Genomic DNA, 27,339 nt, shown 5'->3' with positions numbered 1-27,339 from the left:
CGAGGACTGCAGTTTCGTGCTTATTAGCACTCATCAGCCCGGCATAGGAAAGTGACTGAGCTTTTCCTATGCCGGGCTCATAAGTGCTAATAAGCACAAAACTGCAGTCCTCGGCTGGAAATGACTGAGCTGGCGGTGTATTTCATCTATTTCTGCTTTAGCCCTGGCTATTGGGTGGTAATTTACTGAAGTTCTTAAGTGTTTCTCAAATTTCTTTTATGAATTCTACTCAAATTTGTGTATGTTTTTATTCAATTCGATGAATAGACGTTCTAGTTTATTTGTTAAGGAATGCTTTAATCACTTTTGGTTCAAATCTAATTTTTTTACACATAAAAGATCTTATGAGGAGATGGAATTCCGTATGTGTACACTTTCCTACACTGACCGACCCTATGTGAAAAAAAAATAAATATATAAATTCAGTAAATCATAATATTAAAGAAGTTTTTCTACACCCCACAAATTTCCCCTCATCGTGCGATGTTGTTATATAAGCTACGTAATGAAAATTTCTTAACAATTGAAACTTTACCGCTATGAGAAAAATCAGGAACTTTGTACATTATCAGTGTCTAATCGAGCATGACTGCTAAGCTTTCAAACTGAAACAGATTAATAACTTATTTAGAGCTCTAATCAGCGCTTACTTTCCTTGCTTCACATTAAAGCATTCCGCTTTCCTGCCTTTTGATGCCCGAAGTGATTTTGAAGCAAAATACTTGATTTGCATTTAATAGAATTTAGTGCTTATCATGCATGCAATCAAAACAGATGATTCGAACAGTGTTTTGTCATCGGTATTTGAACTCGTGTTAGTGTTTAGAAATAAAAAGCGAACGTTTGTTTATCCAGGCTGGAAAAATTTAAGTTACGAAAGGGTTAGATGTGAAGTAACAAGCTAAAATACTAGTTTGTTCGCGAGTTGAATTTAGATTATTATCAAACTTCAAAATAGTGGGGGAAAGAGACACACACCATAATAAAATTTAGGAAAGGAAGATTTTTTTTCTGACAATGTTATTATTAGGATAATACGGAATGTGCAATTTTTTCTCCGTGCTTCCTTCCTAGTCATGAAATTTTTAAAGGGCATCTTAAAATTATATTGACAAAAACTTAGGGCCCTTCATTTTGGCCGATTCATAATGATCTTTGAATACAATGCCACATTTTGAGCGTGCAACCTAAATGGTAAAAATGAAAATATAAAAAAAGATTCACTTAAAACTCAAACTACTTAATGATGCTTCAATCAAAAAAAAAAAACTTTTTGAATCGGTTGATTTTTGTTCGCGGTACAGGCTTAACAAATTGTACCATTTCACAATCATCAAAATAAATTAAACCAATGCAGAAAAAAAAAATCTACTAATAATGGGAACTAAGAATTGCATTCTGTTCGAGAAAGCATCTTTTTGACAAAGCAAATATTTTTGAAGCAAATTCATCACTCATTGTCAAACTTTCAAATGTATAATCGAAATGATTTTCTCAAATGTAAATACAATAACAACTAACAAGGGGGGGGGGGATCATAAATATTTTTTGCACTAATCATGTGAGTTTAATCACAACCTGTTGAATAAGATTCACATGAAACCGCGTCACGGAAAATAGCGGAAGAAGCTGTTAGAGCAGACGAAAATGATGGAAGAACCGAAACATTTGCTTCATTTCCAACCGCCCGCGAACGCTAAAAATGAAGTATTTGTGTTAGGGTGGGAAAAAAAAATATCTATCATATAACTTCTAAAACATATATTTTCGTGTGAGACCTGTCATAGAAAAAAAAACACCATTAAAATGAAGGTAACGCCAGTTGAGTGTTTTGCAAGAGTAAGCACTCGCTAATAATGATTCCTCAACGTGTGGGAAAAAGAATGGTTTGTCGCAGATACTGAATTACATACTATCTGGGCTTTGCTCTAAGGCTGTTGACCTCCAAATCTATTCACCAATACGTTTCGATTTGTAGTAAAAAAAGAGAACAGTTGCGAATTGAAGCTAAAGAACTTTTCTTTCTTATCTCTCTCTCTCTTTCTCTCTTTTTATTAACCCCATCAGTCGGAATTATGAAATATTTGACCAAAAATGTTGATATTCGGTACGCAATGTACTATGGTAAAGGGTATCTTATAGACACAATTTTGAGTTTGTAGGAGAAAAATTAAAAGAGTTATGGCACGTCCAATATTCCAAACTTATATTTTTGAAATCAATATTTCATACACAAAAACGATAAAATACCAAACAAACTTCATTATAAAATGTTTTACAAGCAATTATAAAACATAATATAAGCGTTTGAAACGATTAATTAAAGATTATATATTTTTAAAAAAAATCAGGAAAAAAAACTCGCTTTTAAGATGAAAATCCATGGTTGGAAAAATAAGCCACTCTCTATCTCTCAATCCTTATATGTCAGTGTTGTCAATCCCATAACGTAAAATTATTTCACAGATTATTATAAGCAGAATGTAAAGAGTCAACTACAAAAAAAATCAACTAATTAAATCAATTATTAAATGATTAGCAGCTGTTTAAAGTGGTTTTCCGGTTACCGGGCACCAGGTCTGAAGGGGTTAAACATAAAATTTAAAAAGCTGAAATAATAATGAACAATAACTGATTTACACAGCATACATTCATCAACATATCGCACACCCTGTGTAGGAAGGGCTCAACTTGAAATTGACAACTCTCTCAGGAATTTCAATTTTTATTTAAACGTTTTGACCAAATTTTTTCTTCTTCTTTTTATTTTCGTTTTATCTGAGGTTAAAAAAGTGTTGGATCGTTACAATCTTGAGTGAGTATTATTGTTTTTACATAACGTGTACAATTTGGCGCAATAACAACGTTAGTATCTGACGATTCAACTCCGGCTATTATTTGAATTATCTCGAATAATTTATAAATTAACGCAAATGATGACATGAATTTAGCACACCAAGAATGGGTAAAACACATTTAAACACACATTGAATGGGTGTCGGTAAAACACATTTGGTTTTAAATTTACTGCCACTTTTTTTTAAAGTTATTGCCCTGTTGCACTGCAAGTGCGATGTGTAAAATATAAGACATATTTTAGCTATGTATTTAACTTGATTGTAAAAAGACTGAAAGGGAAAAAAAAGAAAAATTGAAAATTTGATCTTGAAACTGAAATTAATTTGTTGATATATATATATATATATATATATATATATATATATATATATATATATATATATATATATATATATATATATATATATATATATATATATATATGAAAATTTTGAGCATATTTTTTCAGTACTATGAAATTTTGTAAAACTGGACGGGGTCCAAGTATCTACGTGCCAAATAATCCAAATAATCTACGTAACTATCAAATATATTATTACTTTTTTACTACTTTAACTGCTCATAAATTTCAGCGGTGCCAATTCTCCAAAATGTCCATTCATTTTGAATATTTGACAGAATACGCGGTAATGATTGGCCAAGTTGAATCTATTCGTAGAGTAGAGTTCCTCTTGAACATTTAATTAATATAAATCACAAAAGTTTTTGCTTTAAATTTCATATTTTCACTTTGCGAAGCAATTTATTATAAGGGAAAAAACTGCACACATATTATTTTCACTTCGATTTCTTTCGTGTCTGTCAATTTATTTGACGGTTTCCGTGCATGGGAATATATGCGTCGCAATCTCTCTAGTTGTTATTTACATGATACTGTATTTAGGGATAGGCCTTGACATTAGCGCAACCGGAACTTGCGTTAAAGGGGAGGGGAGTTTGATCAGAACTCCTTACGTGTACATCAACTACCGTATTAGTGAAATACACCGCCAGCTCAGTCATTTCCAGCCGAGGACTGCAGTTTCGTGCTTATTAGCACTCATCAGCCCGGCATAGGAAAGTGACTGAGCTGGAGATGGAAAACCTCTTAAGGAAGCCAAGAGCGCGAAACAAACTGGTAGCTAATATAGAATTAGCAGATCAGACGAGTGACCGAAGCAATGGTTCGGTTCAACTCGAAGACTGAACGCGAAAGATCGCGCTAATAAGCACGAAACTGCAGTCCTCGGCTGGAAATGACTGAGCTGGCGGTGTATTTCACGTATTTCTGCTTTAGCCCTTGCTATTGGGCGGTAATTTACTGAATATACCGTATTAGTATTGGCAATACGTCTTATAACCATGGACTTGGGAGGAGTCCCGCCCCCCTTCTTCGCTGCGCTGCTGGATTCGTATATTCATTACCGGGTTAATTTGTTTAAATTTCATTTATTGAAAATTAAATTTCTTAAAGCTGAATTTTATTAAAATTTTTGCTGTACCTACTATGAGCTTACTCTGATCAGTGTAAACGGGCCCTAAATAGACAGAAAAACGTTGGATTTCTCTATGATATAATCTGGTAACCGATGCGCTGGGACTCTTAAAATAATTTACTCTTACTATCCTAATATAATAAATAAATACATAAACATTATTATGAAATAAAATAAGTTCAATATTAAGGCCAAGTAAGTGTTGGAAGGGTAATACATATTAGTTTTTTTATAGAGGCAAAAGCATGTACATAAATTTATCTCTTGCAAGCCTTAACAAATTTTTTGACATGAGCTTCGGATGTAGATTTCTAAATACGATAACTCTTAATGGCTTTTTGTATCTTATTTGAATAAAATAGGTTTCTAATTAACAAGATTAGTAGGGTGGTACTAAATGGCTAGCAAAAACAAACTAAAAGTATTTAAACTCACGACTACAGTGATGATTAAAGAAATAATTCTCTTCAGAGTAATAAACTGAAGCCATTATCATATTATACCTTAAAGCACTATCGCCGCCAGAATTCACTTTATGGGAGGGCTGGTGGGTCATAAGTCCTTATATTTATACAGGGTGCTCCTGTTTTATTTTCGCAACCGTGTGTCCTAGATGTATACTTCCAATCGCAAAAATGTTCAAAATCAGATGCAGAGTTAAGATATTGAAGTTTGAAAAAAAATAAAAACGAGTCAAAAAACGCAAAATTTAACTTTTTATGCGGGCCCTAGATCCCCTTACTAATATTTAGAGAAATAATTTCCATTAAAAACTTACTGACACAAAAAACTTGACATTTGTGCAACCAAAACTCAAGGAGATATTCCAGTTCAAAGATTTAAGGGACCATACTGAAGATTAGATTGGAACATATCGCCCTTTCAGAAGAACAACAGGTATCTTCTAAGTAAGAAAAACAAGGTGTTCATATTTTTCATTGCTATTCAAAACTGAATGTAAATGTTATCCGTGATACACAAAAACACACTACAAAGCCTCGAACAATTTGAAAAACCACTCTTTGCACACATATAATTTTTAACACTTGTTAACCGATTATATTTTCCCCCAAAAGGTGTTATTGATAGCGAGTGAAAAGTGGTGTAAGTCGAAAAACGCTGCGTTTCATATCTCGGTGAATATTGGTTGTACTAATTTCAAAGTTTTTGCGGTAGAATTATTTTTCAATGGAAATTATTTACCCAAACATAAGTTAGGAGACCTGGGCCCGTATAAAAAGTTAAATTTGTATTTTTTGACTCATTTTTATTTTTGCTTTAAACTTTCAATATCTTAACTCTGCATCTGATTTTGAACATTTTTGCAATTGGAAGTATATCTAGGACTAACGGTTTCAAAACTAAAGGTCTTGCAGGTTAAAACGGAACACCCTGTATAAACTACCACTACATTGGTGGCCAAAATTATGAGGACAAGAGAAAAATTTTCCGAAATCATGACTGCATTTGGTTGGAAAGTTATCTGAATTTTAAGACTGTAAACTAATGGTAAAAGAAACATTTTTCACTAGTTTTATTGGAAATACTTAGGAATTTCGTACTCATAGAATGAATTTCGATTTTAGACACCCCTGTAAAATGGACAAAATTATAAAGACACTTAGATTTGTGTGTTCTAAAAAGCGAAATTTGTTTGTTTCTTGTTTTGCACACTGCACTTCATAACGATATAAATGTTTAGTAAGCGATTGGTGATGTCACATTCTATTTTTACAGTCATGCCGTTAGGTACTAAACTTAAAGAATTTAAGAAAAGGAAAGTGGTTGATTGAAAAACTTCACTACTTACTATACGTCAAATAACAACAAATCTGAATAGACATATATTGGTCATTTAGAGTTTCTCAAAAATCTCGGCAAATAAGAACCACAAAGACTAACAGGTAGAAAATCTTCTGTTATGTTAAAATCTACTAACTACTGTTAACTATGTTAAAATCTACGTGTGAAACACAGGATAATATGACGAACTTGCTCCAAAAAAGAAATAGCATGAGATATTAGCTGGGAAATGTAGTTACGATGCAGTTCTCGAACTGTTCAACATGTTTTACAAAAAAGAGAAAAAGTTTCATGATCTGAAACTAATGTCATGACCGACTCTTAAAAAAGTTTATAAGAGACCAAGGGTTGAGCGTGCCAAAAATGCGATTTTTATGGATAAAAAATCGAATATTGTAATCGTTTCTGATGAGAGAAAGTTTAATTAGGATGGACTAGATGGTTTTTTTCTACTTCTGGTACGATCTCTGTGAAAGATAAAACATATCTCAAAGCGTATATTTGGAGGCGGCTCAGTAATGGTCTGAGGAAGTTTTGCAACGGATGGAAACTATACGAATGTTTTCTTTGCAGGGCGGAATACATTCAGAGAGTAATGTTGATGTACTGAGCAATATTTTTTTTAAACAACGCCGTTAATTACGAGTTTAAGCCATTTGTTCCAGCAGGATAATGTCTAATTTCATATTTCTCAAACCTCAAAATGGTTTCTTTGTGCTTATTTCATGAAATTACTGCACTGGCCGCACAAAAGGCTTGATCTAAGTTTCATGGAAACTTTGTGAGACATTTTAGCCCCCAAAGTATGAAAAAATGGTATTCAATATCGAAACAAGCAAGAACTCATTTTCTAAACCGAAAAAGCTAGAATGAAAATTTCCAAACCCTGTTTTCAACTTCCATGACATCAAGATCAATAAAAGTGACTGAAAAAAAGAGGGATATTATTGATTACTGGGGGCTTTCAGGGCAAAACGCTAGTTGTCCTTACAATTTTGTCCAGTTTTAACAATGACAATTTTTTTTATTAATCACGGTAAAGCAATTATATTTTGTATTTTCAAATGTTCTGCTATCCACAACGATTTCTAGCATAAAAAGGCATTTTGTGCAAAAATTTCGCTGAATTACTTCAGAAATATTTTTTTACTGTGTAATTTTCTGTTTGTCCTTAAAATTACGAGCACCACTGTATTAGGGCTACTACTATTGCCAATATTTTTTACTATTAGGATTGGCGTTGTACATTGAAAGCAAGGGTACTTGAGGGGTATGGAGTCCAAACCCCCAACCTGCTGTGTCCCTGCCTTAAAGCGCATTATTAAACTAGCCTAGTAAGATGTTCGCTAGAGTTCATCCAGGAATGATTTTACTATCTACAACCCCGCAATAAATGCTTAAGGGCTCACAGTACCTTTCAAACATTTTTTTAAATTTGAGTAAATTTCATATTTTTTTTTGAAACCATAACATGCATACGTATTTCGCAATCAATAATTTATTTTCAAAATGTAAAAATATTGCCTACTTTTTTTAAAAATTCAAAAAATTGAGGAAAATTTCAATTTTTTAAAATCCCTAAGGCTTTTTTATTTTTGCACTAATTAAAAAAAGCTTTTTGCTAAACGATCACTATAATCACCTCTAAAAATCTGTGCATTCATTTGCTTATGAGTTTATTAGAAAATTTTCTGTGATTAATTATGTAAAAAATCAAAGTTTTTTTTTTTTAAATTGGTTTTTAAAGGTTTAACATGCTCTAAACATTTGAGTCATTTATAAAATGTAATCCAATGCACAGTTTTGTCAAATATGTTATCCCAATTGCAAAAAGTATTACTTTAAAGCTGTATCTTTAATAGAAAAAAATCCTTAAGGATTCCAATGACATGAAAACACAAAAAAACCATCATCGAGAAAAAGCAATTTAAAGTTTTTCTTTTGCATGAGAACACATAGCGAGCATGGCCTAAAACCACGCATAACTTTTTAAATATTTGAACTAACGCAATGAAACTTTTCCCCTGTGTTCAAAATAGTTTTTAGTTTTGAAATAAGCGATAAAAAAATTTTTTTGATCGTTTCATCATTTTTGAGGTTCTGTAACCCCTTAAATAACAAGACTAAATAGAGTAAGTTATATTTGAATTCAACCGTGAGAAATTAAAGATATTAGCTTTTTATAGCTGAAGCTACTAAAAATGGAGATTCTATATGACTGAGGATATTTTCCTGGTATTAGCTGAGGTACTGTAACCCCTTAAATAACAAGACTAAATAGAGTAAGTTATATTTGAATTCAACCGTGAGAAATTAAAGATATTAGCTTTTTATAGCTGAAGCTACTAAAAATGGAGATTCTATATGACTAAGGATATTTTCCTGGTATTAGCTTCAACTACGTGTGCTAAAACTACGGATGTGGTCTTCTAAGTTCGAGAGTTCCGGTTATCTATTGGATTTGTGCATCTTATTTGGAGTAAATGAGTCTCTAAATTAAAGCAGAATAAAACTAGGGCAAGGATTTTCTTCCGTTTTGAGGATTTTTGCTTCGCTGCGTTCTGCAGGAAGTATGCTAATCGCATGAAAAAGGATTTCCCTGTTATATTGGCTCCAATGAATATTTGTTGCGATTTTGATTATGATGGTTTACAACAACTTTCTTTTCCTCCCTTTCGTTTCCTGGGATGCTTACTACCTGCTGTGTGACACTTTCACTCATAAGCATGTGTCTGACCTTTTAATGAAAGTTTAATTTGTAAATTCATTTGCTTACGTTTTAAAATTATGATATTTGATCATGGAGATTATCAAACTTACTTTTGAAATGGTAAATGATGCGTTTTGAAATCAAAAACCTTTGAAGTCATGATATTTGATCATAGAAATTATCAATCTTGCTTTTGAAATGGTAAATGATGCGTTTTGAAATCAAAAACCTTTGAAGTCATGATATTTGTTCATGGAGATTATCAATCTTGCTTTTGAAATGGTAAATGATGCGTTTTGAAATCAAAAACCTTTGAAGTGATGATATTTGTTCATAAAGATAACAAATCATGGATCTTACGTTTGAAATGATGAATAACGGGTTTGGAAACCATGAATCTTTGAAACCGTGATCTTTGTTCGATTAGATTATAATTTTTTAAAAACTAATTAAATATATTAAAACCGTTAGAATTTTCGGAATAATTTTGATTTTCTTCTAAAAAATAATCTGAGGTGACCATGGTAAGGTTTGATTAAGACTTATATTTTCCAATGCATTTTAAATTTATTCCCTCTCCCCCTCCCCTCTCAAAAAAATCATCTGTTAAATATTAGTAAAAGTAGAAACTTAGAACTAGAAGTATTTCGCATACATTGAATAAATACTCGTAGATCAATTTTTTTTACCTTTTTTTTTACCTTTTGTTTTTTAATTAAGTAATATTTTTCAGAACTTTGTTTGAGTGTAATACGTTCTTATTATGTAATTTAGGTAGTTTAGACATTATTCAGACGCTATCTTTAATATATTCCTAACGAAATAAAACATTGCAAATTATCGCACCTTTCCTGGTGATATTGATGAAATCCAGGAGTGAAATATGATTAAAACTCTTGGATAACCAACTTTTAACCATAGTTGACCACCAAAAATCTATTTAAATAAGGTTAAATTTTTCAAAAGAACTAAGTATACTGAGCATTAAAAAAGTACTGTTATTTATGAAGGTTTTAGATTAATCGTTTTACCCATGACCACTTTACCCCACCCCCCATGTGTCATTAACACACATAAAGAGGAAAAGGTCATAATCAATTGGTTTCTTCCAAAACTTCGGTGCAGCGTGTTCTTTATTAATCTAATGCAAAATAACGACTAAAAAATTGAAATTTTAAAAGAAATTCCTGTATTTATTATTTACCCAAGTTGAAAAACCTGTATTTTATGATCACTTTACCCCACCAGACCCTATGGTTCAATCTGTACTTGCCGTTTGCGCATATTTCGCTTTCCCGCTTTTACTGCTTTAAAATTCAAAGGTCCTGTTACGGTAACTATATGAAAGTTTTAAAAGCCTACAGTTTATAGGTTTGTTCATTAATGAACATTTTTATGTATCAGTCAGTCAAAAACTCCATTGAAGTAAAAAGGTTAAAAATATAGTTCTCAACAATACTCACTTTCAAAAACCTACTCATTAATTAGGTTTTAATGAAAATCGTAACGACAAAAAATAAAAAAAAAGTCATAAATGCAGCTAAGTGATCCTGGATATAATTCATTTTGGTAATTTAAAATTAAACAATTTATGAACTAAATTTATATGGTAACTAAAACATTTCTTTGCTTCTGTATAATTAATTTGCACTCTATACATATACAACCGTATTGAAATTTAAGAAGATAGTTAGGTTGTAGAAATTCTGTAACTCTTATTTATCGCTCACTCCCTGTTCATCGTTTCTTTTGAACATCTGCCCGAGAAACGATTTACAATAATTCTATCATTTTTAAAAGCAACATTTGTACTTAAGAAACAATCAGGCCGTCATTCCAGAACTTTGCAGTAAATTGAGGATAAAAATACATTTGGGGGGAGGGAACAGAAAATACATACACAAATGCATAGTAACATATATTTCTCAAATCCAGGGAAGAGGACAAGTGACCCCACTGAACGACCAAATGAACGGAATTGAACACAATACAAGTCATTTATCTGTTCGAGTCATTTATCTGACGAGCTTCAAAAGAGTCCGATAAAGAAAGTGTTATTGAGCTAGAGATTTGCAAAATATGTATTCTTCAGCGCCTATTTGCTCCTATTGCATTTTCTCACCATAAGCACTAACTATAGAGTACTATCAGCACGCTATAGTGAAATGATCTTCCACCATCACTTTTTAACATCACTGAAATCGGTTTGTATATTCTCATTAGTTCATTTTGGCTTGCATTGGATAAGGTGTTCTTTGAAGATCCGAAAATCGAATCTGCAATTCCTTTTGCGATTTCACCTTTTTGTAACGAATTTGAGATTTTAACGTATCACTCAATTGCACACATTTTATTTTTACATGATACATTTCATGGTAAAACGAAAAAAAAATTGAATATGATAAATGCAATTTTTGTAAAATGCAAGAATTTTTCTTCCTCTTAATTAAAACAATTATAGTTTTAAAAAAGACTTTTGTAAAAAGAACACAACATATTTTTGTAAGTATTGAAAGATGCTGCTTAAAAATGATAATATTGAGGATATATTTAAAGCAAATCAAAAACATTAATAAAAACATTAGTGTTCAAGGAAAAAAAGCTAAGTTTTAAAATCATATTATCGGAATTGGTCTCAAAATACTTTCAACGTGTAGGGCAGTTGGAAATTCTCAAACAGAAAAAGATTCTAATTTGATAAGTTCATAATGCAATACATCATGTGTGTTAGGAAACTCATTCGAATAACTAAATACGATATTAAATTTAATACTGAGTATTTTAACCGCTTAAAATCAAGAAGCTTATATTCCGAATACTTAGAAACTTCAGATTTCTACCAGACCTTCACCCAGGTTCGACTAAACAAATCTACTACTAATATTAAAATCTTTCACTTGTTCGCGGCAAAGAAAATTCCAAGAAAATAAAAGGAAGACTTATCCCGTAGAAAAAGTCTGCATATAATAACTCGGTACTTTGAATTGTTCCAACGTTTTCAGTATACTTCATTTTACTTGAAAGAAATATCTGTCGTCAATTGAAAACACAACATGTAAAAAAGCAGGTTTCAAGAAGGACGATTTTTTAACAAAAGAATGTAGGGATATGAAGGGCAAAGTTAAATAGTTAAGATCACTTACTTTTTCAATATAAATTAATTGAAATTTTTTTCTGAAAATTACAGTACATAAAGAAAGAACAGTATATTTTATGATAAAACTTGCATTGAAACACTATTTTTATTTTTGGCAGTAAATTTGTACCGCCAAAAAAGGTAGAAAATTTCCCCTTATTTTTTTCACGGGGCAAAGTGAAGAATGAGATATTTTTCTAATGAAATATTTTATATTCAACTATTAAATATCTTTTTGATCAAATAAATGAGTAAATAAAAGAATGTATGAACAAATAAAAAGGAAATAAACGAACAAAAATAGATAATTAAGTGAATATAGGAGAAAAAATAGAATGAATGAATAAAATGGAGAATGAATAGGAAACTATGTGAATGGATGAACAAATAAGGGAATTATTAAATGAAGGAGTGTAAATGAAATAATTAATAAATGAATACGTAAGGGATTTGAAAAAAAGATTGAAAGAGTAAATGAAATGAACTATTTCACTTTCTCCCATCCACTTTGCTCCGCATGCACTTCACTAACTGTACAGAGCATTTAAAATACAAATACGCTTAACATTAAACAAATAAATATTGCACTGAATATTAATAGGTGTCAATTAATCTTTAGAATATTAATAACAAAAACTTTATCGTTTAATTATAACAAAAATAGTTTTGGAGTTACATCAAAATTTTACAATATGAGTATCAATTTTTGAAAATGGCTTGTATTATCATATTCTTTGGTTTTCAGAGGTAACTTTTTCTTGACTGGAATAGACGATATATGTTACTACATAGTTAAAATATTACTAGATAGATGACGCTAAATGCAGAGTAAATATTTCACCATTTCGCTCTGTCCCTCTATTTCGCTTTGCCCCACATTCCCCTACTTGCTTAAAAAATTTTTAACACCACCTGCCAGGCAATTTGAAACTCTTACAAACATTTACATTACATAACAAAACATTAAATAAGGCACTGAATAATTCAAAAATGTAAGAAAGGGTTAATTATAGTTTTAAGTTCTTTTTTGAGCAGTTTCACAACACTGTGCGGGTTAAGCGAATGGCCTACTTTTTTTTTCTACTGATGTGTTTTTTTTTTTTTTTTTTTTTTTTTTTTTTTTGTTTTTTTTCAATTTGATGGAGAACAAAATGAATACTCTATTCAGAAAATTTTGTTTCTTACTTGCATTTTTTTAGATACAATACTTCAACCTTCGACCGTCATTTGTTAGCTCTACACTGTTAAAAAAATTTCCTGAAAATAACGGATAAAGTACCGGCAGCAAAGTTGCCGTAAATATTACGTTTCCGTTAAATTATTTTCCGTGAATTAACAGAAGTTCCATTTCTCATTTTTCCGTTTAGTTCTGTTCTTCCATTTATAAATTTTCCGTGATTTAACGAAAATTCCATTTCTCTTCTTTCCGTTGATCTATTTTTCCGTTTTTAAATTTTTCGTTCATCTATTTTTCCGTTTTTAAATTTTCTGTATCTTTACAGAACTTTCGGTTCTTGATTTTTCGTTGCGCTATTTTTTCGTTTCTCATTTTTACATATTTTACTGAAATTTCACTCTCGTTTTTCTATCCTATGTTTAAAATAATATATATTATAAAAATAGTTAACCATTCAAAAACTATTATTTTTTTAATTTGTATTTATTACTTAAATATATTTTAAGTGAAATTTTTGCTTGATAACTTACCTTTCAAGCATCTATCTTGAAATTTGCACTTTCAGATGAATAAAAATAATCGAAAAGTACCAGCAAGGAAATTAGTGGATTTGAATATAACACCAATTTTTGATGCTGATACTGCTCGATATTTTCTTCCACATCTCCTCGTACATATTCTGGCATGGCATGGAAAAGCATACATGAAAAATAGAATATTTTTTTTGCAGAATGAGTCAAATAAAATACCATTAAAAACCGGTTGACTTTATCTTGGAATAATATACCTGATGGAGGGTACCGCATACTAATTTACTGTGTTTAAAAACAGAATCATTGACATACACGTGAAGAATTTTTTGCTCAGATGATGTATACCCCCCCCCCCGGTGATTTCCGCGTTAGAGCAAAAACAGTAACTTTATAATAGTTCTATAAATTCTAAATCAGCTACCATCGGAATTCTATCAAATGCATATTAACAAGAAAAATACATTTGTATATTAACATGTTCAAAGATATTCTACAATACTTACATGTGACCAGCGGTGCTAAGTTTAAGTGTCTCCATTGCGTCTGTACACAAGTAATCCAATAGCCTTTATTTTAAATGGATAACACGAGATTCTAAAACTATTCTCACCGCTAGAACACACAATATGACTAACGAACAGAATTGTTCGAAGTATTGAGCAAAATAATACACCGCAATAATATTCTAATACTGACTCAGTAAAACTCACATCAAATCACCAGGGCGATCAAAACACAGCTGCCTGTCTGAAAATGGCGCAAACATTTTTCCAAACTTACAAAGTCCAAAGGCGTAAAAACAATTTCGACATACGAGTATATTACTTTCCAGGCATGAAATAGCAAGCTATCTATTTTGTCTTCGACATCTGAGTTGTTATTCTAAATAAGCTTTTAATTAAAAAATGTAACAGTGCGATTTAATAAGCACTATCAAAAAGCGATGTTTATCATAACTTGAAGGCTAATCAGGATACTAACAAAGTACAGCACAGCGGCAACCCTAGAAATGGAAAAATTCTGTTTTCGTTACTTCCTTTCGTGATATTTCTGTTTTTGGAAGGAAAAAATACGTTTTGAAGCATTACGGAAATATTCTGTTAAAATCAGTCAGAAAACTACCTGAACTTTCAGGTTTTTTTTAACAGTGTAGCGTTACACATTTTTGAATTGTTCAAAATTATCGTAGTATTATCTAATGCTAACCTTTTCTATATGTTTTACGTTCAAATGATAACCAATGTCAGTTTTATCCGATGTTCTAAAGGAGCAGCACCCAATGTCAGATTTACTTGAGCGTTTCGAAACTGAGCAAAAAACCTTCAATTGAGAAAAGGAAATGTACGAGTGGGTTGTAGACATAAAGAAAAAATTTCGAACAAGCAAGTTTAAGTCAGATTATTAGGGAAGTACAGAAAAGCAGAGGCATTGATACGTTTTCCCATCCTCAAAAGCCAACCCTGAAATATTTACTTGAATTTACCTGAAATATTTACTGAAACTCTACTCAAGTTTACTCGTTTTGTTTTTTATCATAGTTTTAAGTTAAACTTTGTCTTCTTTCATAATTTTGTATGTTTGTCATCGTCAACTTCGCAGGCTTAAAATACGACTCAAGCAAAAAAAAATTGCATTTGAGGAATTACATACGATTGTTTGCATCCAAAAAAAGTCAGAGGAAAGTTTGTCTCTTTATTAATTTTATTGCGTAAATTTTATGCGTAAACATGACTTGGAAATATTTTTTTCTTAATAAGTAATTCAAATGCAACAGTGAAAAAATTTTAGCTGCATTAGACACAAAGCACACAAAGATTTTAAAGTAAACCAATTTAAAAATGTCAAACATATTGCACATCTTATACGACTCAACTTTACGAAGTATTAAATTCATCACACGTTTTTCCGTGTAAAAATGTCCCAAAACCCTTCAATTCGACAACTTTCAGTCTAAGCACTAAACCAATAAGCAGCCCTTGCTCTTTCGCGGCCCTGTTTTTTTTTTTTTTTTTTTTTGTAGGACCCTTATTTTGTGAAAGAAAAATAGTAATAAAAATTTCAATGGTTAGATTAATTATAAATGAAATTAATGCATACTAAAACTATTTAATCACATTCATACCTAATTAATACAAACAATTTTTTTTCTCAGTAAAATTCTAACGATTCCCTCAGAGGAGCCAGTACCGTTTAGTATTAGAAAAAGAGAGAGATAAAATTAATGTTTTTGAGCATTCAGTTTTGAAACTTTAGGTTTCATACCTTGATCAGAAAAATGTATAACTGCTATGCTTCATACTATTCTGTGATGATTTAATAACTGTTATCCACTCCATTAAAGCTTATAAAATCAGAAATTGCTAAAAAATGGACTTAACCGTTTTTGCTTCAAAGAAAGTCATATGTAAATCATTGAAATTAACTGTGGTCGATTTTCTATTTTTATCAGAAATCTGTAATAGAAAAACTTCAACAGAAAGACTTAATCAAAAAGTTAGATGTTGATTTTTTTTTATTCTTCTTACAATACTGCTTGCTGTTGTTGATTTCAAATAATAATAATAATAATAATAATAATAATAATTTTCAAAAACTATAAGCACGGATTTAGATTTGATTTTCAGGCACAATAAATGTTTACCTAGATATAAATAAAAGGGTTATATGACTAAGTTAAACTACATCGTTTGATATGTTCTCTCTGTGAAAAATTGGAATAAAAGAATCAGATATTTCGTCAATGTTGAATCGAGGAAGATGAGATTTTAGAGCTTTATAATCAACAGATAGAACTTATAAATAAAAAAGAGATACATAAAACAGTTTGTTTCATTCCGGATTTTCAAAAGAAGAAAGGAAAAAAAAAGAACTATATACTTTAAACTTCTGTGACTTCGTCACAATATGCAATTTCTGGAGAACCAATAGATGCAATGCGTCGCAAATGCAAGGAGCCTTCACGACCGTAAGGGATTTACAAACAGGCATATAGTAAGTCTTTTACATTCTGTCATTCACTGTTAAAACCAGGAGTGCCACAGGGGTAAAGAATTTCACCCTAGAGTGAAAAAAAACGGAGCCTCAGGGTGCAACATAGACTAGGAAGTGTCGTTAAGGTGCTTTTGGTTCCTCAGTGGGTGAACGACGTTAACAAAAGTGCTAAAAGACCATTCAATAGGAGAGCGACTCCTTGCGCATGCACTCTGACTTATCGTCCAACGACAACTTCAGTTTGAATGGCGAACGAAGGAAGTTGCAACGAAATTTACGTTCACATTGAATGAAGTAAAAAACTGAAAATTTCGTGGATTAATCTTCGAAATCTCGCGTAAGTAAATGCATTTGATCATATTGTAGCTCTTAGAGCTTTCGAACATATTTAAAGTAAAATAAGACAAACAACGTTAAAAAGAGCACAAATTTGCCAATTACAGCAGACACGTCTTTCGGCGTTACAGGGAACGCCTTTTTCAATGCAAAAAATAATGAGCTTATGGATGAAAAGACATTTTCTAACGTTGTTTGTCTTATTTTACTGTTCAGCACAAAGGTATTTATTTATCATATTTAAAGTGATTAAAGTATGTTGACAACTGCTTATACCTGCCGTTTACCTTATTAAACATTTAATATCTTGCTAGTTATATCCTGCAAAACTGTTACCTAAAACTATCTATCAGTACTATCTTGAACAACAACAACATTAAAAATAAAAACGTTTAAATCAGCTGATAATTGAATAGCTAATTCGGGAATAAAACTGCATCGACGTGAGCAGCCTATATACCAATGTCTATTTCTTCTCAATGAAATAACTACGTAGTGGAAACGAATAGAGCAGCAAAGGTGGAAAAAAAAAAACAATGCGTGAAAAGAAATCTCTCTCACTCAATGTTTGACTCATGAGTTTCACATCGTGTTTTGATTAACGTATCTTTCTTAGGCGTTATTGCATGAAGCGAATGTAGTTATCTACTAGTTTTTATTTTTAATCTGACGGAAAACTTGACATTGGAAGGAAGGGCTTTTAAATTAGTATTTATCTTTTACGCATAAGGATACTCAAATATAGAATCTTATAATAAGTATTGATATGTTACGCTCGATTAAAATTTTAAACGTTTATGAAACGCTTTTATTTTCCTATGATTCTAATTTAATATTACCTAATATTTCTGGTTGTTCCGGCAAATGATTGATAAATACTTTCCCTGTTCATTTTCGGTACGGATCATGCAGTAAAAGTTGTCAACAACATATTAATTACTGAGCAGTCCAAGTGTGAATATTGAAAAAATATGAGATTCATGATATTCTTTTTGCGAATGTAGGTTGCTTATCTACTCTGCTTTGCTTCAAAACTTCATACTAAATGCCTTTAAAAACAGCAAGAAATAATTTGTTGGAAATGAAAGTATTTCACAAAACTTCTTAAAGTTGTGTCCTTGCCATTGAGAAATATTTTTATTCTTTCAACATGATTTTAATTACATCGACGAACTCTGGTTGCTTTTACTACAAAATGAAGCCTGAAACTTATTTTCTTTTACATTACAGGTAGTTAGCCCCGTGCAGTACAGAATTCCAGTGGACGAAATGGAATCCCTCGATGCTGCACCATCCGCAGATTATGCGTCTTTGCTAACCATATCTTCGCCCAAAGATACAGTACAAGGAGTTGACTACGGCCCAGTTGATCGTAACCAAAATTTTCAGAAACTTGGTCAGGAACATATTTACGCTCAAGTGTCTCAGAACGGACCTGTTAATGGAATATTACCCCTGCATCTAGAATCTAAGTCGAAAACTGTGACTAAAAAAGACAAGTCGAAAGCTGTGTCAAATAAAATTCTGCTGCACAATGCAGTTCTGCTCCGAAATCCAGTTTTGTCTTTGACGCACTCAAGTAGCGAGCCAGATGTAAGGCAGTCGAATCAAAATGTTCCAAGTTTATGTCCTAATAACTATGGATCACTCAATCCAACCAAAGTTGATAACAATGCATCAATCCAAAAACCAGAAACACCCAACGATTCTGCGGTATTTTCAATTAGTGGTCGAAGAGTTGTGGTGTCAAGTGGGTTTAAAGGGAACGGAAATCAAAAGAATCAAAGTCAAACAGTATCTACCTCTGAACTTCCGAATGGGTAAGTATGAAAATACGAGACGTGTTTCTACCCACCTGCGCGTGTGCAAAGTGGAGTAAAAACAGTGGGGAGAGTAATGTGTTTATAAGTCTATGTATGTATGTTTGTTTCTATGTGGCGTAGTAGAGGCTAAACGCCTTGACCAATTTTGGTAATTCTTACGTCAATCAATTTGTCTTAACCTTGGGAGTGTCACTAAACACATGACAGTAATCAAAATTCACCATATCAACAACCAGTAGCCATTTTGCCAGTTCTGGATCGTGTCGCACGCTACTTGCGTGAAACACAGCGTGCGACAAATGCAGGTTGCTTTCACTGCCTGAATTTTTGTTTACTATGCCTATACTAATTGGGGCCTTAGTGGCCGAGTGGTCTAAGCGATTGCTTCTCCCACTTGAGGCGGTGGGTCAAGACACCCTCGCTCCGCATGCACTTTCCCCTCTTTCCGATGTAATTCTTTCATGTGTTGTTTATATGTATTCCGTACTGTAATAAAAAATATATCATGCGTAAGGGAGGCAAGACACTCAGATTGTAGTCCTCTTCAAATTAAACCCGTGCAATAAGCACCAAAAGAAAGAAAGTCTGCTAATTCGATTTTCATCTCGAACATGTAATTTGTGCTTTTTGACGTTATTTCTTATCTTACTTTATGTTGCATTTGTTTTTGTCGTGATTCAGTTGACTGAGTTTCGCGACGTGTACTTTCTTGACAGGCTTTTTTAGTTTTGCGAGAAAGATTTGCTTGACGACGTTTCCTAGCTCGCGTCATCGTGAGTTATACAGGCTCTTTATATAGCTGTGCTGTGGTTGACATAAGTTCGCGCATTTTTGCTGAAGGTCAAGCACATGAAGATTGCGAAATGTGCCGTCTTATAATCATAATAACTAAGTCAATGAAAATTAACCAAAAAGTGTAAAATAAAAAATTATTAAATAAAAGCAAAAAAACCTGACTGCGTAAAAAACCAAAAAAACTAAAAAGAAAAATGTATAAGCCCAGTAGTTTAGAATGTTATTCAGTACTACTGAATAACTACACCATTGAAATAGTTTTATAATCGTACACAGATGAGACAAATCATAAATTCAAAAACAGAATAGAAGGCTCAACAGTCGGAGCCCATTCAAAGTTTACGGGGTTTTTTTGATTCAGAAAGGAGTGGGCCCTGAGTGTTGATCCTTCTATTCTGCTTTTTAATTTATGATTTGTCTTACGTGTGTACGATTATAAAACTATTTCAATGGTGTAGTTATTCAGAAGTACTTAATAACATTCTAAACTGCTGGGCTTATACATTTTTCTGTTTAGTTTTTTTGGTTTTTACGCAGTCGGGTTTTTTGTTTTTATGTAATTAAAGTAAGGTCCGTTTTGAAATTAAAAAAAGAACGAGTACAGATAGAGTAAATAAATTTATTGCACAACAATCTACCACCCTTATGCTATTTTTCGACATTACTCCCTTGATTTTCCAAGGATTTTGTCATAGCGTGCGGTACAGGTTTTTTTGTATACCTATTCGTACAAAGTTGCCGCCTGTGTAGTCAATCATGAGGACTCTTGCAGGGCTTTGGCTGAGATTTTTTTGAACATCCTCTTTTCTGGCCCCACCTCGCTTACAGAATTTTTTTTTTTTTTGGTTTCGGCATCTGGTCTTTCCTAGGTGGTCTGTGGCACAACAGCAATAATGAGCTCAGAGAATATGTTACCCTATGGTTGTCTACACAAGCGGCAATTTTCTAGGAGTAGGTATACAAAAACCTGTACCACGTTATGACAAATGCTTGGAAAATCACGGGAGTAATGTCGAAATATCGCGTAAGGGTGGTAGATTTTTGTGCAATAAATTTCTTTGCTCTATATGTACTCCTTTTTTTATTTCAAAACGGACCTTACTTTAAAAACGTCCCTCGCATATTTCTCTACAATTTGGATAGTTTGGTAAAAAGAAAAAGTTTTGTTTTTGCTGTTTCTTATTTTTCATTTGTTTTTTCTAGTACTGCTTAAAGTTTGCATCTACAATTAAAAAAATAAAAAAATGAAAATTATTTTTGAATAAGAAAACAGCCTTCATAAAACACCCAGGAACTAAAAAGCAAAAAGTAATTTGTTACACTAACATGCGATTTCCAACCTAAACTTATAAATCAAATTATTTTTCAATTCCAGTACTATAATCAACTAAACACCCAATTAAAAAATAAACACTGATTTTAATTACTATACGATAAGGACGAGTCCATGAAACTAGGGACACCACAGTAAAAAAAAATATCATTGTATCAGTATTTTTTTCTTTCATATGAGGTAAAAAAGACTGATTTTTTACAAAATTATGCGAAAATATTTAGAAATACATTTTTAATAAGTTTTATAGGCAAATTTTGACAAATTTTGACTACTTTGTGTGCATGTGTCGTTATTTAGTGAATTTGTTGGTACGTCTACAATCTTATTTTTTACTAAAATTTAGTTTATATAAGATAAGATTAAACCAACTTTAAACTGTTATAGTTGTCTTGCAAACATTTATTTATAATTTAGGCATCAAATTAATGTAACAGCAGTCACGAAATTACGTAAAACTTTTTTGCTTCATCAAAATCAAACGCAAGCTTATAAAAAATCATAGTCTCTTCATTTATAATGATATCTTTAATATCCATCCCTTAAATATTTAGAAACAGTTGAATTTATGTATTTAAAACTTTTCTGAAATATGTAACATCAGTCACATTTCTCTTTACTTTTCGTTGAAATAACTTAAACAAATTACACAAATGGCATTGACTGCTCTAAAAATGCAATAAGGAGGTGAGATAAATTGAAAAGTGAAGGAAAATATGAAGACTGCAAAAAGAAAACAAAGTAGAAGAAATAAAGAGCAGATGATTAAAAAAGAAAAAAAAAAAGAACTAGCTAAATTACCAAGTTAGTTCAGAATGAAGTTAAAATGAGAAATCAGACGAAGAAGTAGAATAAAAGTAGAAAAAAATTAGACTATAGAAGTGCCTGGTTTCAAATAGCAGCGGCATTACCCTTCCGAAAAATAATAAAACTTTAGAAAAATCTGGTACTCATTTAAAGTGCTCCTTGTCATCTTCACAAAAAAAAGTTGTTTCAAAAATTTTCTTGAATATGTAATTAGTTAAACGGATACTCCTAGTTCTCCATGTATTACTGTTACCTAAAAGTGCTTATGAAAACAGTTTAAGCGATTTTCACTCCGGCAAAACTTCCAGGGATAATGATCGATCGTAAGATAAGATGCAAACAAGACATCTGCTGCACTACACGAAGCATATGCATTGTTTGTTTAACAATGTCCAGAAATAAAATTGGGAAAGCAAATAAGCAGATTTGAGACTAAAGTATGTTGTTCTAAGTAGCAAATTACTGCACAATACTTGCCTGTGTGATTATCAGGGGAACTTCATAATAGCCTGGAAAGTTGCTACATTAATTTTGCTTTCCTCAATGTTCTTCGAACCTCCCTCAATTTTGGCATGCTGTATCCATGATATAGTACACATCATTTTGTATACTATGCACAGAATTTTCTAAATGCCACAGCCTAATGCAAATATTTGAGCTATCACCATCCGATTTGCAGTTGTTATTCAGAGTTATATTTGAGTAATACTTTTTTTTCTAATTCAAAAGTTGTAGCAGGTATTTAGCAACAATTCTTTATAGTAATAGATGGATTTATTTTTTGCTTTTTAGTTCCTGGGTATTTTTTGAAGGTGGCTTTTATTTTTATTTTAAAAATGTGTTTTTTGCTTTTTAGTGGTGTAGATATGAAATACCTAAATACGTAGGATAGAGTATGCAGTACATAACGAGGAAGCCTTCCTTACATACGAATGAGAAAGTGTAGAGCACAGGAGTCTGAAAACGGCTAAAACGAGCGCAATAGAGGAAGAAATACAGCACGGCTTCTCTGAGTCTTCCGAAGACTGTGAAAAGCTTCTTTCAAATGCGTAATAATGTACTAAGAAAGTTGTCTTCATCATCAGTTTTACTTTATCAAATTATGCTTTCCGAAAGTAAACGCACGAGTCACTAAACAAATCAACCCAAATCGCTTTAAATAAGCCCATAAAATCTGAAGAGTTTCCTCTATTTCTCCAAAATCCCAACATCAAATCCTGACCTGATGACCATGAGACCACCTGGGAAAAATTCCTTTCAAACAAAAAAAGAATTTTCCAAATCGGTTTAGGCGTCTTCGAGCTATCAGGAAACAACTATAAAAAGATTCCGACGCATTGAGAACCTTCTCATTTTTTAAGTCGGTAAAAAAATATTAATGTGCTTTAAACTTTATGTGATTGGCACTAAAAACTAGTCTTTGTTCATCTCAAGGATTTATTTCTGTGCTAATTTAATTAGAAACATTTAATTGTTAATGGTTTTATACGTGTCACGTGACTCGTGATAAAAGTCGCGTGTCTCTTTACTTGTCCCTTTATAGATGAAGAAAAAAATACTTCTAGAGCAATGAGAGATAGTAAATGAGTTTCCTGTTTGCTTCACGGAGGTCTTTATTAAAAATTTTCATTATGATGACTATTAATATTAATGGTTTATGGTACTTTCTTTAACACTGGGTTAAGAAAAAAACCTTTAGTTTATGGCCCTATTTTTAATAACGGCTATATATTTAAGTGTAATAAAGAGAATTAATGAAATTTATTGTTTTTTGCCCATAAGTGTTTTTTAAGGAACAAAGATGACCAAGCAGAGGTATGGGCCCAAAGTTAGACAACCCCCAATAGATTAAAAAATAATCATAAAAATCGGTTCACTAAGTGAGACGCTAACTTGTAAGTTAACAAACAACAAAGCGCTTTAAGTGTGAGTATGAAATTTGTTGACTTCCTTCGATTTCCCCAGAATCCGTCATCAGACCTGGATCCGATCACCATTAGAACACCGGGGAAGTATACGCTCTCAAACAAAAAATAATTTTGCAAATCGGTCTATGCGTCTTCGAGTAATCGGGGAGCATTGTACATAAAAAAATTCCGAAAAATTTGTTAATTACTATTGCCATAATTTAAATTAAACTGGCGGCATCATGAAATAGTGAAGAATATTTTTCTCCGAACAGTCCCCACCCCTTAGCTTTCAGCCTTGTTTTTCATCGTCCGGGGCACCCGCACGACTGGGTGCGCCGGCCGATAATCGTCTAGTTGCCACGAACGGTTTTGGCACTTATTGCGCCGGGGAAGGTACCCGTGCTGGGCGTCAGCCCAGCTAGGATTTTACCCCTTTATGTATGAACCTTGCTCATCGTGAGATACGGTATGACTCACCTTACTTCGTTGAAATCTAGAATACTGGTCAAACTTACGAAATCCAACACCAGCTACAATTAGGACTGGGCAATATATCGTAATATATCGATATATATCTATCACTGCGGTAACGATACTTAGATTTCTATTCGTCCAATATATCGTTTGAAACGGAAATAAGGGACATAATTACGGAATGCAAATTCTAGCTTACAGGGACATCGGTTTCTTTGTGAAAGTTCTACGCATTAACGTACTTGGCTTTTTTTTTTTTTTTTGACTTATCAAACATAGGTTGTGGAATTGGGGTAGCATATATTCGGATTTCCGGTTCTTTGCGAAACATCGATTGTCGTAGAAAACCAAGAATAAACTTGCATTTCTGAACTTGTATTGTTTTTGCAAATTATGTAAAGGAAAAAAATTTTAATGTGCATATGATTTAAACATGGATGTAACCCCCCCCCCCCCTCCGCCTCGAAAGTTTACAAGGCACCTTCCTCCCCCCCCTGAAAATGTTATTCCCCAATAATGAGGTCTGTTTCACAAAGACTTGAAAATTTTCAAGTACCCTTTGTAAAATTTCACTAATTTCGTCTGTGCTTGTGACCCCCCTCACCACATGAGCGGAGGGAGGGTCGTTGAAGCGAACATTATTGAAAAAAATTACAGAAATACTTCTTAGGGCTTTTATCAATTGCGGATCTTGATATGCATAGATATATGTCCAAGTGCAACCCCCCCCCCCCCAAAATTTGACCTCCTCAATTTAAACGACCCCCCCCCCCCCAAAAAAAAATAAACATGACATCTCATTAAAGAGAGTAAAATCGGTTAAAAACCTTCATTAACTATTTCAGTTGTCTCATGCCCCCCCCCCCCCAAGGAAGGGCACTTCTACATCAGCTATTATTATAATAAATTACTGAAATTTTTACGGATCAAGATTTACGATGACTTTTCTCTTCTGCAGATCAGATCATGTGGCTAGGAGTGCCAATTTTCCCCAAATTCGTTGCACCCTCTCAATTTTACAACCCCCCCCCCCCCGAAAAAAAAGAGGCTAAATCCTTTTGAAATAGCGTCTCTGATTCTTTCAGTTGCATAGTCTGCCTCATGCCCCCCTCCCCCAATGGGCATATCCCTGCTTTAGCAATTATTATTGGGATAAACTATTTTAATATTTAACTTTCAAAATGTCCGATGGCTTCCCTCTATTGTAGATCTCAATATACAAATAATATAGTTAGGGAAACACATCCCCCCAGCTGCGACGACACCCCTCAATTGTACTGAGCGTCATCCCCCTCCCCCGAAAAAAATGGGCTCCCCTAGTGAAGAGTCTAAAATTCTTAAAAAAAAACTCCTCTGATAGTTTCAGTGGTATTGTCAGCCTCATGCCCCCCCCCCCTTCAAATGTACACCCCAGCTTTATCATTAGAATAAATTGCTGGAATATTTATATTTAAGATTCTCGTATGTTTTTCTCTATTGCAGATCTTAATATATAGATCATGATGCTAGGGCTGCCAATCCTTAATAAGTGTGATGCCACCCCCTCATTTTTAATTTTACCAAGCCCCTCCCCCCGCAAAAAAGTACCTACTTAAGAGACTAAAATACTTTTAAAATAAGTTCCCTGATAATTTCAATGGCAAAGTCAACTTGAAGCCCCCCCCCCCCCACCGAATGGGTACCCTGCTCTAGGCATTATTATTCGTCTAAATTGCTGGAACATTTGCTTATCAAGATGTTCAATGATTTTTCTGTATTGCAGATCTTACAATGTGTGTGATGTAGCTGGGGTGCCAATTTCCCTCCCCAATTGCAGTGGCTCCCCTCAATTTTATCACCCCCCCCCCCAAACAAAAGAAAAGCGCCACCATCTTTTTAATGGATTAAAATCCTTTGGTAAAAAAATTAATGGCATTGTCTGCGTCATGACTTCCCTCCCCCCTGCAAGGGCTGTTATTATTCTTATATATTGCTATTATTATTCGCATAAATCCCTCTCCCGCCTCAAATTTATCACGCTTCCCCCAAAACGCGACCTTTTATTGAAGAGACTAAACTCCTTTTTAAGTAACTTCTCTGATAATTTCAATTGTATACTAAGCATCAAGACCCCCCCCCCCTCTACAATGGGCACGCCTTTAGTTATTATTATTCGAATAAACCGATAGAATGTTTTCTTTTCAAGATGTCCAATGGCGTTTCTCTGTAGCAGATGATGTAACTAGGGGTGCCCATTCCGCCCGACTGCGATGGCACCCCTCAATATTACCAAGTCCTCTTTTCCCTCAAGAATTGCGACCTACAAATAAAATGACTTAAATTCTTCTAAAGTAATTTCTCCAAACGTTTCTGTGGTATAATCTGCATCATGATCCATCCCCCCCCCCCCTCTGACACAAACACATGAGAATCCTTGCTGTAGCTATATTATTAGAATAAATTGCTAAAATATTTATTCACCAAGATGGCCTATGGCTTTTCTCTCTTGCAGATACTTATGTAATGGGCTTTGCAGTCCCCCCCCCCCTCCATAAAATGTTGAATTTAACGACCTAAATATATCGATACATCGGAAATATCGATATTTTGAGAGCGATATATCGCGGTATTAAAATTCTGATATCGCCCAGCCCTAACTACAATATATTTGTCAAAGAATATTAATTAAATCCTCGGGTCAGGGATGGGGGGGGGGGGGGATTTTCGTCTTCAGTTCCGATTAAGTTGAACACACTATGTATAGTTAAAAACTTAAATGTTAAAAAAATAATAATAATAATGACTAAATAAAGTTACAAATTGATAAAAAATATTAAATTAATCAACTCAACTATTGTAGTGGCAAAATGAATTAAATTTGCTGCTTTTCCATTTATACTTTGTAATACTATGATTACAATTAACAGACGGCGCCGTGAAAATTAATTATCCCGATGCCGTGAGAATTAAATATTGTTCAAAATGAAAACAAAACCTCCGCTGTGGAAGTGCACCGTTCACGGTGCACCGTTCACGGCAAAACCGTGTGAACTGTGACGTATCGTTAAGCTCTGCCAGCTGACGTGAGTATACTATTTGCCTGGCGCCTTGAACGCCCAACGCATGGAGTTTAAGTGTTTCTTGGATTTATTCAGGACCCCTCATCACACCCAGATCAAGTAACCGTGTGACCACCTG

General features: G+C 33.0%; 2 protein-coding genes across 2 annotated transcripts in view; one reads left to right on the top strand and one right to left on the bottom strand.

The window, feature by feature from the left end:
• The window catches only part of LOC129218333 (uncharacterized), a 243,565-nt gene that overhangs the window by 155,252 nt on the left and 60,974 nt on the right, over positions 1–27,339 (bottom strand). The gene's annotated exons all lie outside the window — the stretch shown is intronic.
• Positions 1–27,339, top strand: part of LOC129219359 (uncharacterized) — a 52,415-nt gene that overhangs the window by 9,502 nt on the left and 15,574 nt on the right. The window contains exon 2 of the mRNA XM_054853732.1: positions 18,251–18,840. Coding sequence (XP_054709707.1) covers positions 18,290–18,840 — 551 coding nt within the window. The 5' untranslated portion in view covers positions 18,251–18,289. The remainder of the gene's footprint in view (positions 1–18,250; positions 18,841–27,339) is intronic.

This window comes from Uloborus diversus, chromosome 3, assembly GCF_026930045.1.
Source record: "Uloborus diversus isolate 005 chromosome 3, Udiv.v.3.1, whole genome shotgun sequence".
NCBI lineage: Eukaryota > Metazoa > Arthropoda > Arachnida > Araneae > Uloboridae > Uloborus > Uloborus diversus.
The sequence above is the reverse complement of the archived record's forward strand: the minus strand, read 5'-3'. Positions and strand labels throughout refer to the sequence as shown.